General features: G+C 50.9%; 1 protein-coding gene and 1 pseudogene across 1 annotated transcript; one reads left to right on the forward strand and one right to left on the reverse strand.

The window, feature by feature from the left end:
• Nucleotides 1-1,730: 1,730 nt before the first annotated feature.
• Nucleotides 1,731-7,913, reverse strand: LOC132232552 (F-actin-capping protein subunit alpha-1-like; annotated as a pseudogene).
• Nucleotides 7,914-9,403: 1,490 nt separating this feature from the next.
• On the forward strand, nucleotides 9,404-10,701 carry PYCARD (PYD and CARD domain containing). Its single transcript, XM_059692168.1, has 3 exons — nucleotides 9,404-9,780; nucleotides 9,996-10,055; nucleotides 10,373-10,701. Exons 1-3 carry the CDS (start codon nucleotides 9,504-9,506, stop codon nucleotides 10,627-10,629), a joined length of 594 nt encoding a protein of 197 aa, XP_059548151.1. The 5' UTR covers nucleotides 9,404-9,503; the 3' UTR covers nucleotides 10,630-10,701.
• Nucleotides 10,702-13,451: the final 2,750 nt, after the last annotated feature.

The following is a 13,451-nucleotide window of genomic DNA, read 5'->3' on the forward strand; positions in this document are numbered from 1 at the left end:
GACAATAAAGAAGGGAAAAAGCAAACACGTTCATGTGCAGGGAATGTGGTTCAAGTCTTTGGATTTAAAAACAACTTCCCCGGAGAAGCTGGCTCTAATGGAATTTCCAGAAAACTTCCTGTGCCCAACAAAAGGACCTGAAAAGCCCAATCCAAACTTCTGAAAACCACAGTTACGCAAAGAGATGATCAAGGCAGTTGAAGGAGAGGATGGATGTGTCTTCCATTCAGCTACAGTTGGTAGCACAGCCTCTTTAGCTGTTGTTGATGATCAGTATAAACCATGGAAGTACCAGGTGTGCTTTGAAGGACAGGGGTAGAAAAGCAGTGAACATATTACCTGTCTATGCCAGAAACAGGGCTTTATGGCTAGGAAAATTTTCTAAAGAGTAAAATGACTCCAGGATAGATCTTTCTCTCCATCATTAAATGTGGAAGAATTAAAAAAAAAAAAATTTACAAGTAGATATAGTGAAAACAGAAAATTACAAGTCAGAGAACATAAAAGTATCAAGACAATGCTACAGGTTCAACAGTATTCCATGAGGCTAGAAAACCTGTTAACTTTGAAAGCCCTAGCAAAATATCTCTCTTGTTTATAAATCACTTATTTATCATACTAGGGGCCTGGTACACAAAAATTTGTGCACTCGGGGGGGTCCCTCAGCCTGGCCTGTGCCCTCTCGCAGTCTGGGACCTCTCGGGGGATGTCCACCTGCTGGCTTAGGCCCACTCCCCAGGGGATTGGGCCTAAGCTGCAGTCAGACATCCTTAGTGCCACCACCGCTGTCCTGGCAGCCGTCAGCCTGGCTTGTGACTGAGCAGAGCTCCCCCTGTGGGAGGGCACTGACCACCAGGGGGCAGCTCCTGCATTGAGCATCTGCCCCCTGGTGGTCAGTGTGTGTCATAGTGACCAGTCATTCCCAGTCCTTCTGCTGTTAGGGTCAGTTTGCATATTACACTTTTACTATATAGGATAGAGGCCTGGTGCACGGGTGGGGGCCAGCTGGTTTGCCCTGAAGGGTGTCCCGGATCAGGGTGGGGGCCCCGCTTGGGTGCCTGGCCAGCCTGGATGAGGGGATGATGGTTGTTTGCATCTGGTCACACCCCCTTCAGGGTGGGGGTCCCCACTGGGGTGCCTGGCCAGCCTGGATGAGGGGATGATGGCTGTTTTTAGGCTGCCTGCACCCCCTTCAGGGTGGGGGTCCTCACTGGGGTGCCTGGCCAGTTTGGGTGAGGGGCTGAGGGCCATTTTCAGGCTGGCGGGTGACTGAAGCTCCCAGCCTCTCCTTTTTTTCTTTTTTTCTTTTTATTCTGGGATTTATTTACTTTCTATGGCTGTCACTGGAACTGAGAGCCGGCTTTAGCTCTGAGGCCGGCTCCAGCTTGAGGCCTCGGCTGCTGAAAGCAGGTATCTGGAGTTTGTTTGTGTTCTATAATTGAAACACTGTTGCCATCACTGCCGCCCTAAGCTCAGAGGCCCGGCTGGCTGAAAGCAGCTATCTGGAGCTTGTTTAGCTTCTATAATTGCAACATTGTTTCTTAGACTGCAGCTCATAGGCCGGCAGCGGCAGGCAGTGAACCTTGGCTTCCTCCTTCACTGGACCAAGCAAGCCTCCTGTTCTCTTCAGCTGCCTGGCTGCCGGCCACCATCTTGGTTGGCAGTTAATTTGCATATCACCCTGATTAGCCAATGGGAAGCGTTCAGGGATATGGTCAATTTGCATGTTTCTCTATTATTAGATAGGATGACCATACATTGAAACCTTTCTTTCCATGTACTGAGGAATCTTACATTCAGCCTTTAAGCACTCTGCATTTCTTTGCCAATCTTGTAGCTGAGTATCTTGTTCCAGTCGATTTTGGTGCAGGTAACTGGAAGGTGCCGGCGCAAGGCCTTGAATGTGGTGTCCGACATTGATCGTTTTCACTAATTGCTGTCTGATACTCATTTTCTGCATGTTCTATGATTTTAATAAACTCCTTGGCAGTTTGTGCTTCATTCGAAACAGTTACTGAATCCTGTACGTCTTTATGACTAACCAACTGAACATTGCCATCTTCATAATAGTGTACCTGAATCTTAAGTACTCCAACCACCTGGGCTGTAGGCGGTGTGAGGGTGAACTTCCATTCTGATCTCCAACGACCATTCCAGAAATGTTTAGGCTGAAACTGGTGGCTTTCAATACACGCAAGAATGGTCTGTTGCCCACCTATAGTTTTAGCATAAACAGTACAGAAGCCACTGGAATAATGGTCTTTCACATAGGCCCTTAAAGCGCTGTCACAGGATTCTCTCCAAGACTTCAGACCTCCATCTACTTCCTCTGGCAGGGGGGTCACTTGCTTCTTTCCGTAAGTGATCGAACTTAAAGGGAATTTTGTTTCTGGGATCTAAAAATCTGCTGTTACCCAAGTCACCGTGTTCTGTAATTAAGACTTGATCTTCCTACCCTTCTATCTTCACAGGTGTGAACTGATCCATGTTATACTGGGCAAATGCATGCGCTGCCCCTTCCCTGAGGGATAGTAGTAGCCGAACATCACTGAATACTTCATTAAATTCCCCTGGGGGTGCCCTGGCTGGTTTGGCTCACTGGATGGAGCGTCGGCCTGGGGACTGAAGGGTCCCGGGTTCGATTCCGGTCTGGGGCATGTGCCTTGGTTGCGGACACATCCCCAGTGGGGGGTGTGCAGGAGGCAGCTGAATTGATGTTTCTCTCTCATCGATGTTTCTGACTCTCTATCCCTCTCCCTTCCTCTCTGTAAAAAATCAATAAATTATAAAAAATAGCCAAAACCGGTTTGGCTCAGTGGATAGAGCGTCGGCCTGTGGACTGAAAGGTCCCAGGTTCGATTCCGGTCAAGGGCATGTACCTGGGTTGCGGGCATATCCCCAGTAGGAGATGTGCAGGAGGCAGCTGATCGATGTTTCTCTCTCATCGATGTTTCTGACTCTCTATCTCTCTCCCTTCCTCTCTGTAAAAAATGAATAAAATATATTTTAAATAAATAAATAAATAAATTCCCCTGGGGGTGCATGAGTGATGAATTAGCAGCTATGCATACCTTCTCCTCATCCGACACCTTATCCTCAAAGTTGGCCACCTTGGTCTCTCAAAGGAAGATCTTTAGCCAATGTCACTTTTTCAGTGCAGCTTTTCCTAACTCCCAGATTTTAAATCTCACGTCTCCCTTCCCTGCTTTCCTTGTCTTCATAACATTTATCACCACCTGACACGCAAAATATTTAACTTCGTTTTTCGCCCGTCTCCTCCTACCAGCATACGTGTGTTCACTGCTTGTCTCCACCTTAAAAGTAAGTGTGTGGCGCCCAGCAGGTGCTCAGTACATACTCAACAAAGAAATCAACCCAGGAGCTTCTGGCCTCCCGGGCACCCCTCTCAGCCTTTACCCGATTTACTCTTTTCCCCCGACTGCTCTCCGTCTCTGAGTTTCTGTTTCTGTTTCAGTCACTTAACTTCCTCTTTGGACTCTCTCTCTTGGGATTTTCATATTCATGTTTATGTGTTTTATGCCAAATTTGCACACAAGGTGTTCTGGATCAGAGACAGACTTCTCATTAATTACTCACAGTAAGTGGCACATGTTCAGCCCCCTGCACCCTGGGATGGTGCGATGAGAGCCAGGTCCATGAACCTGTGAGAGTAGCCAGATACCCCATAGGTGAGCAACAAAAATTATTTTTCCTGCTCTAGCTGGTTTGGCTCAGTGGATAGAGCGTTGGCCTGCAGACTGAAGGGTCCCAGGTTCAATTCCAGTCAAAGGAGCATGCCCGGGTTGGAGGCTCGATCCCCAGTGGGGGGCATGCAGGAGGCAGCCGATCAATGATTCTCTCTCATCATTGATGTTTCTTTCTCTCTCTCCCTTCCTCTCTCTGAAATCAATAAAAATATATTAAAATTAATTAAAAACATAACTATTTTTTCTGTTTTTAAAGGGGAAGGAGGCGCCCTGGCTGGTGTGGCTCAGCGGGTTGGGCATCAGCCCCTGCACCAAAAGGTTGCTGGTTTGATTCCTGGTCCGGGCACATGCCCAGGCTGTGGGCTCGAATTCCCATGTGGGTGTGAAGGAGGCAGCCAATTGATATTTACCTCTCTCTAAAAATCCATTAAGATTTTTTTAAAAACAACATATTTTTATTGATTTCAGAGAGGAAGGGATATAGAGAGAGAAAGGCAGAAACATCAATAATGAGACACCTCAATTGGTTGTCTCCTGCAGGCACTGCAACCAGGGCCAGGGATCAAGCCTGCAACTGAGGCACGTGCCCTTGACCCGAACCGAACCTGGGACCCTTCAGCCTGCAGGCCAATGCTCTATCCGCTGAGCCAAACCAGCTAGGGCAAAAATATATATATTTTTTAGAGGGGGGGGAGGCAACTGTCCCCCTCCTCGCTTAAATGTCTAAATAAATCTCCTCCGGAGTCCGGATAGCTCCTTGCACATCTTGGCTTTTATGACAAGTCTCCAGCTCTGGACTTATCTCCAAGCCCTGGGGCTCATTTCTTCTGGAATGCTTAAAGATCTTGCATGGTGCATGCTGGCCTGATGAGGAAGCTACTCCAGGCTTCCTGGCACCTTGGGGCTTAGCCTAGGAACTTTGTTCAAACTGTAATCACTTGGGCCCCTCAGAAAGAGATAAGAGTTTTACTATTTTTTTGAATCGGAGCAATTACCTGTACAAATGACTCCAGACTGAATCTCCTGATATGTGAGCAGTCTCAAGGAGCTAAGGCTTTCTCCCAGGATCCAGAGACGTCTGATTTCCCCACTGTATCTCTAAGTCTCTGGTTGTCTCTCTGCCACTTTTGATGGCTCGGACTTGGCCTGGGGTTGGCAAACAGGAGGGGGGTAAAGGGAAGAGCATACCTGGAGCTGGACTCTGAAACCACAAGCCACTTCACTTTGGCTCAGAAAGTCAACATCCCGAAGGTAGACCTCACCTGGAGTTCTCATCCCTGCCAGGCTTGGGCTGAAAGAGTGGGAACCCAGGACAGGGAGGACACAGTCGACTGATTCCCTTTCTGTAGATGAGCCTGGTCTGACCTCTGACCATGGGAAGGGACATGGATTGTCTACAACAGATTAGAGGACGAGAAGGGGCCAGGGATCATGTCTAGGGGAGGAGAGGAGGACACGTGTCGCTGACCCTAAGACAGGGCTGGGGCCCAGAGCTCCGAGGCGGCAGGTGTTAGCTTGTCCTAAGGGAGGGCATCCCAAGCGCTGGAGTGGCGAGTGCAGCGGGAGATGAGAGCCCCTTGCATTGGAAACATGCAAAGGAAGCCAGAACTCCCCAAGCAGGACCGCTGCGGAAGCAGGGCCTGAATGCTGACACCACGAGCTCAGGAAAATCGCCTCCCACTCTGGGCTTCAGCATCTTCAGCTACAATATAAGGATAAGGACACCAGCCCTGTAGCCTTGTCGTGAGGATTAAACTAGACAATATACGTAAACTCCGGGGGGGGGGGGGGTGCTGGCACCAAAGGGCTTAGGAAGGGCTAGGTTAAAACTTGACTCTGCTCTTTCCTTGTTGTGTGACCTTGGGCAAGTTATTTAACATGATTTACTCACCTGTAAAATGAGGGTTATTTAAAGATCAGAGCATTGGATTGTTATGAAGATTCAACAAGCTAATTCATGTAAAGCACTTAGAACAATGCCAGGACCATAGAAAATGTTCACTAAACGTTGGCAATTGATATCATTACAATTATTACTAATTATTCCAATGAATCTTCCCTGCATCATCCCCAAATTGAGAAACTGAGGCTCAGAGACTTCAATAATGACAAGGGCACCTACTATGTGTCAGGCCTGTTCCAAGCACTTCACAATTCTTTTTTTTTTTTAATATATTTTATTGATTTTTTACAGAGAGGAAGGGAGAGAGATAGAGAGCTAGAAACATCGATGAGAGAGAAACATTGATCAGCTGCCTCCTGCACATCTCCTACTGGGGATGTGCCCGCAACTCAGGTACATGCCCTTGACCGGAATCGAACCTGGGACCTTTCAGTCCGCAGGCCGACGCTCTATCCACTGAGCCAAACCGGTTTCAGCACTTCACAATTCTTAATCCATTTATAACCTCCTAAATCCAATTGTAACCTTATAATAACCTCGGCATTATTCCTATCTGACAGGGAGGCCAGGAGGCACAAAGAGATTAAGTGACTTGCCCAATTCCTGGAAGTCTATGGGCCCTCCGGACCCAGGAGGCGCAATCTGGCTCCAGCAATCAAAGGGTTACTTTGTTGGGTGGAGGGTCACACCCAGGAACCAACTTACCGCCAACTGCTCTGGCTCTAATCCAGGGGGCAAGGGTGGGCCAAGAGGTAAGACTAGGAGGTTCTTTTCTGCCAGGGGTCAAAGCTCAGAGCTCTGAGACTTCCCCCAGAAAAGGGGGTCAAGGCAGAAGCGATTACCATGGATTCCCAGAGAGCTGCCCAAGCCCCCCTATTCCCCACCCCCCCCAGGGCAAACCACCCTGGCAGTCTCCAGGAATGAGCAGGCTCTACCTCTACCTGCCTGGGGGACCCTGGGCACCTTACCTCTACCTGCCTGTGGGACCCTGGGCAACTTACAGTCCTTTTCAATGAGGTGAGCCTATTCATGACACAGCATGCAGAGCCCAGAGAGGGGCTGTGACCTCCCTACGTCACACAGCTAAGAGGCAGAGGGCCTGGGAATCAAATGTGAGTGGGTCTGACACCCCTTCTCTCCTGCTTGTCCCACTGTTCCGCAGTCTTCGAGGAGGAGGAAGTTTCTGTTAGCATTACTGTTACTGCAATGCCTGCCCTCCTGAGGGTGTTGGTGGACAGTCTGGAGGAGGCATAAAGTCCCTTCTACATAACTCTCCAAGCAATTTGTCAATTTTTGAGGACAGACGTGGAACTTTAAAATGGTGGCTGGCATCTGGGCCTGGGAGTCAGATGGACATGGGTTCAACCTGTTTTCTCAGGTGTTACCAGCGTAGGCTTCCAGGGTAATTTCTGAAAACCTCCATTTTCTCCTCTGGAAGGCGGGCTAGACACACATGCCTCAGGGGGCTATTGGGAGAATTCAATGAGATTAGGAATGTTACGTGCTTAGCACAGTGCCAGGGACATAGTACATTAAAGAAATGAAAGCTGTTGTTACTATTATTTGTCTCTCACCAGCACTTATCATGGGGTTGGGCATCTAGCAGATCCTTAAGACCTGTTTTTAGAATAATATAGATTCTTCCCAAACCTCCTGAGTTCAGTGTCTACGATGTTCTCCGAGAGCACAGGCACCCAAGCAGCACCACTTGCTCCCGCTGAGTTCCAGCCGGAAACCACTGCAGGAGTGAGGCTTCCAGTTCTAGGAGAGGACGGGCTGAGTGTCCCGGGACCCTTGTCCCTTTGCCTCCTTGCGACATCACACCAAAGTGCTGGCACTTGCTCTGAGGCGATGTCCGGTGAAAAGCACAGCCAGGTTCTCCTATGTGTATGAGCAGGAAGGTGACTGGGGTTGGATGCCAGGGACAAGCTGGGCCCAAAAAGAAGACTCCTGGGTGGTGATACGCAGGGATAAGGGAAGAGGCACAGTGTCCCTTATCTAACCTTAAGGGTCGAGACTCATGAAACTCACATTCTGATGAATTGAGATGAATGCCAAATAAATAAACAAACAAATGGATGTGCAATATGTCAGGATCACATCACTAGAAGGAATGGTGATTGTTACAGCACCGTTGAAAGGGATAAATGGAGTCCCAGTACCCGACTAGGAACAAGAGCCAGAATTCCAACTGGGGACCGCACGGCTTCAAGGCCACAGTCCTTCAGCTCCTGGGAGCTGCGAGGCACCCCTTCCAGTTCCTGGTACCCTCCCTTGAGGGTACCATAGACCCATTCGCTCATTGTTGATTCCACGAAGATTTATTGAGCACTTACTACAGGCCAGGAACTGTTTGGATGCTGTAGCTGTAACAATGATGTGGGCAGGCATGATGTGATGCTAGGAAGATTGGTACTAAACACACACACCGAGTTACTGCAATGTAGCCACGATTGCTGTGAGAGCTACAGGTAAGGAGCAGGTGTTGTGAACTACTCTGGGAGGCATTCTAAACCTGGTCTCCCTGAGAAGGTGACATTTAACTTGAGACCTAAAGTCTCAAGAGCTTATCAGGCAATGAGTGAGGGAACAGATTCCCAGGTGGAGGGAGCAGCATGTGCAAAGACTGAAAAGCAGCAGAGGCACCTGGCACATCTGAGGAACTGAGAGGCCAGTGTGGGTGGAACTGAGCTGGAGGGAGAACAGGATGTGGAGCAAGACAAGGCTGTGAGACCCACAAGGCCAGACCAACCGCGCCTTCCCAGCCGTGTGAAGAGCAAGCGAAGGGTTCTGGGCACAGCTTGGCCTCCAATCCCCAAGCTTTCACCGGCTCATCCGGGGCAAACCACCCAGAGTGACTCCCACCCATGGCTTTCCCTCCAGTCCAGAATTTTCTCAACTATTACAAGTGTCTCTTGTCATCGCATCCCCAGACCCTCGGCTCCTGGGACCAAATCCTGGCTCTCCCAGGAAGTTTTGACAAGGTTTCAGGAGCCCCGGTCATGCTGGAATATTTACTAAGTGGATAAGCGGGTGTTATCTCCATTTTACAGGTAAGGAAACGGAGGCTGAGAGATAAAGTACACACAGCTATTCTCCCTTTAAAAAAAAAAAAAAAAGAGGTATATGTTTCGCTTTTTTAAAATATATTTTATTGATTTTTTACAGAGAGGAAGGGAGAGGGATAGAGAGTTAGAAACATCGATGAGAAACATTGATCAGCTGCCTTCTGCACACCCCCAACTGGGGATGTGCCCGCAGCCAAGGTACATGCCCTTGACCAGAATCGAACCTGGGACCCTTCAGTCCGACGGCTGACGCTCCATCCACTGAGCCAAACCAGTTAGGGCTCCTCCCTTTTTTTAATACCTCATTTCTCCCCAGTATGTGGAATTGCGAGCTACGAGGTTCTGGCTGTTAGGATTCTGATTCTAACATCCTCTGGCATGTGAGAGAGGATGCTAAGGTTTAGGGGAAGGGGGAGATGTCGGGGCTTCTGAATTCCAAGACTCTAAGCCTTGGCACTCCAGTAAACTGGGTTCCTGGTCCGTGCCAGCTAATGCAAGTCTGGAGTCCCGGGCACCACCCATGAGCGCCTCCCTCTCCCGTCTGGTCTCCCGTGTCCCACCTTGCGGACCAGCTGGAGGACCGGTTCCAGGCGCCCCCTCTCCATGGCCAAGGGACTGGCACCGGAGGCCTTGGGAGCAGGGGGGCGGGAGAAGGAACACAGGGATCGTCTGGGGTGACCTAACTCTCCCCCAGGGCAACGGGCTGGGGCAGAGGCGGTGTCGGGAGAAGGCGGGAAGCTGCAGGTCCCGCCCCAGAGGAGACTTCCTAGTGGGCGGATACCCCGGTGAGTCGCAGCTGCGGCGGCGGCGGGGGACCCCGGCGCCATGGCGGGCAGGCGGGACGCCATCCTGGATGCGCTGGAGGAGCTGACCGCCGATGAGCTCAAGAAGTTCAAGATGAAGCTGCTCTCCGTGCCCCTGCGCGACGGCTACGGGCGCATCCCGCGGGGGGCACTGCTGCCCATGGACGCCGTGGACCTGACCGACAAGCTCGTCAGCTGCTACCTGGAGGCCTACGCCGCCGAGCTCACCGTCCAGGTGCTGCGCGACATGGGCATGCAGGACACCGCGGAGCGGCTGCGGGCCCCGGCCCGGGCCCCGGGTGAGGAGCCCTCCGCCCCCGGAGCCCCTCGCCTAACCCAACCCCCAGCCGAGCATGTGCCCCTGGGGCTCTTTCGCTTCCTGTTTCTCCTGCCCCCGAATAAAGCTCTTCCTGCCGGGGAGGGAGGCTTCCCGCGCTCGGTCCAGACCCCGCGAGCCTGGAGACACCATGGGAAGGGAGAGGAAGGGCCCCTGATCTGGTCTCTTTCCTTACAGGCTCTGGACCCGCGCCAGCAGGGATCCAGGCCTCTCCTCCCCAGGTGCCAGCCACACCAGGTGAGGCCTTCACACCCAAACTCACCTTCCTGGCACCTCACCAGCCTCACCGACCACAGCCCTGCACAGCCCATCTGCCACCAGAACACTCGCATTGGGAGAGAGCTAGGTTGGGCCAGCCCTCCCACCAGCCCACCTGCTCACACACCTTGGGCGGAGCCTCGCTGGGGAGATGTTACACTCATCGCACTGTGTCTGGAGCCCCACCCCGTTAGGGCGCATTTAGAGCCAATCTGAAGCGAGCAGGGTTCCGCAGGAACAGGCCCCAGTCCCCACCCAGGGTGCCTAATCATCTGCTCTCCCCCCCTTTCCCGCAGCCCCGCACTTTGTGGACCGGCACCGGGAGGCCCTCATTCAGCGGGTCACCGACGTGAACGGCGTGCTGGATGCTCTGTACGGGAGCATCCTGAGGGAGGAGCAGTACCAGGCAGTGCGGGCGGAGGCCACCAATCCAGACAAGATGCGGAAGCTCTTCAGCTATGCTCCAGCCTGGAACCTGGCCTGCAAAGATCGGCTCCTTCAGGCCTTGAGGGTCACCCAACCCTACTTGGTGGACGACCTGGAAAGGAGCTGAGGCAGCAGCTGGAACTACCAGGGGTTGGACGTGCGGAATGAGTGATTTTTTTAAATAAAAAGTCCGCTTGTACTTGTGTGGGTTTTCCTGCTTCCAACCTGGCCGGCTGCACATGCAGAGCTCAGCTACACAGCTCAACGCTGCGGAGGCTCAGGGGCAGCTCGCTGCCTTCCAGGGGTGGGGCAGCAGGCTCCCCAAACTGTCACCCTTCCTGCCTGTCACCATGGCGAATATTCCTCATTCGCCAGTTAGTGCTCCTCCAGGGCTATGCCAGAGGGTCCGCCCTTGAGACTCTAGCTAGCCCTGTAGTGTAGGTTAGAGGGGCGTGTACAAAGGGTCCGGGGGTGGGAGCCAGGTGTGCCAGAAGGCATTGAACTTAGGGCACTCTGCTAGCGGGCAGAGCTTCTCTTTTGCCTTTTCCATGGGAAAGAGTAATTGTACAATTAGAGCAATTCCCAGGGGGAGACAGTAGCATCTAAACATGGAAGACCACAAGCTACCAAATAAAATTCTAGGGTTCCTCCTGGCACTGACAGCAGCAGGCTAAATTACTCCCTTTGCTCCCTGCCACCCCCTGGAGGAAGGCATTATAGGTTACACTATGCCCAGAAAACATGCCAATCACAAAAGCAAAACTTTATAAATTCTAGTAGATATTCTTCTTGTGATGGAATTAAAGGAAATATGAGTACATACAGTTGACCCTTGAACATGGGGGTTAGGGGTGCTGGCTTCCTATGAAGTCTTTTTTTTTTTTTTTTAAATATATTTTATTGATTTTTTACAGAGAGGAAGGGAGAGTGATAGAGAGTTAGAAACATCGATGAGAGAGAAATATCGATCGGCTGCTTCCTGCACACTCCCCACTGGGGACGTGCCCGCAGCCAAGGTACATGCCCTTGACCGGAATCGAACCCGGGACCCCTCAGTCCGCAGGCCGACGCTCTATCCACTGAGCCAAACCGGTCAGGGCATTCCTATGAAGTCTTAAATCCACATATAAAACTAGTCAGCCCTCACAAAATAAGCAAAATAGATTCATAGTCTGACAGCTGTCAGAAGGGAGGGGAACTGCGGGGCTGAGTGAAAAAGTGAAGAGATTAAGCCCCCCAAAAAACAAATACAGAAAAGCACATCAGCCCTGGCCAGTTTGGCTCCAGATTGAGGGTCAGCCCTCGGACCAAAGGGCCTTGGGTTCAAATCCAGTCAAGAGCAGGTATCTTGGTTGCAGATTTGCTCCCTGCCCCTGGTTGGGGCACGTACAGGAGGCAACCAGTAGATGTGTCTCTCACATCGATGCTTCTCTCTCTCTGTCTCTCCCCCTCCTCCCTCCCTCCCTTTCACTCTCTCTTTAAAAAAAAATCAGCGGAAAAAAACATCCTGGGATGAGGATTAAAACAAAACAAAAACATCTGACACAGAAAACAGTATGGTGATAACCACAGGGGAAAGGGGGGAGCGGGTAGAAGAGGGTCCAGGGGGATGAATGGTGATGGAAAGAGATTTGACTTGGGCTGGTAAACACACAATACAATATACAGATGATACATCATCAAACTACACTGAAACCTATATAATTTTATTACCCAACTAGTGACCCGGTGCACGGATCCATGCACATGGAAAGGAAATTAATTAGAAGGTGGCCAGCAAGGCGGGACCGGGCGAGACTGGCTGGACACACCCTGGAGCCAACCTCCCACAGTCCCTCCCTGGCGTCTGCGGAGTGAGTGGGGGTCCCTCCAGCAGGTGGGGGTCCCTTGGCCTGGCCTGCAGGGAGAGGGCACTCTGCAAATTTGCTGTCATAGTACAGGGTGTACAGGGTGTGGAATGCAAACACAAGTGTGCAGTAAACCAGATTCAGGGCGACAGTGCCCCAGCAACAAACCCACAGCTGAAGGTGGAGTCATGTGGCCCCTTGAGGAATCGGATTCCCTCCTCTCTCGTTTTAGGGTGCATCACCTGAGAACCACTGCTGCCAAGTCAGTGCAGCTCGGCAGCTCCTGCATTGAGCGTCTGCCCCCTGGTGGTCAGTGTGCATCATAGCGACAGGTCAGATGGGCAGAGGGACAATTAGCATATTAGCCCTTCATATAGATAGATGTCACCCGATAAATGCAATAAAAAGGTAAAAAAAACAAAGAAGTCAGCCTTCCACATACAGATATGGAGTATCTTCCAAACTGTGGAGTCCGCCCTTGTACAACTTGCATTTGAACTGTGCAGGTCATCTGAAAAAACTCCACTTACTAACTGGACCTGCACAGTTCAAACTCATGTTGTTCAAGGGCCAACTGTCTTTCTCCATAAAAAACACTTAACGAGCCTTTCCAGAGCCTGTTAGGAAACCAGGATCCTAGGACGACAACCTGCATACACTTTGCACCAAAATTCTTTCTAGTTGTAGAGCAGTGAAGTGCTGAGGTAACCAGTGTGCAAAACAGGAGGCCCTAAGGAGGAGCCTTGGGAGTTAATCAAACAGAAATCCAGGTATGAGGGTATAAGGTGATTGGTTCTGTGCCACTCAAAATGATATGCTAACCCACAATGCACAGAGCTACGAGAAGATTTCATTTCAATACCCTCACCTAGATGACGCAAATGCAGTGTTTATTCCCCACACACACTCCTTCTGGGGTGTATGTAGGGTCTCACTCTGAGCCTGTGCAACATTTCCCTGTTCTGACCTGGGTCACCGGAGCAACAGGAGAAAACAGGCGGTTAGCTATAGGAGGAGTCTACCAGACGGGAAATGTGGTCCCTGTCAAGTGGGAGAGCTAATGCTACTTGGGACTCCAGGAGAAAATGTGAGCTTCCCAAAA

Source organism: Myotis daubentonii, chromosome 4, assembly GCF_963259705.1.
Source record: "Myotis daubentonii chromosome 4, mMyoDau2.1, whole genome shotgun sequence".
Taxonomy (NCBI): domain Eukaryota; kingdom Metazoa; phylum Chordata; class Mammalia; order Chiroptera; family Vespertilionidae; genus Myotis; species Myotis daubentonii.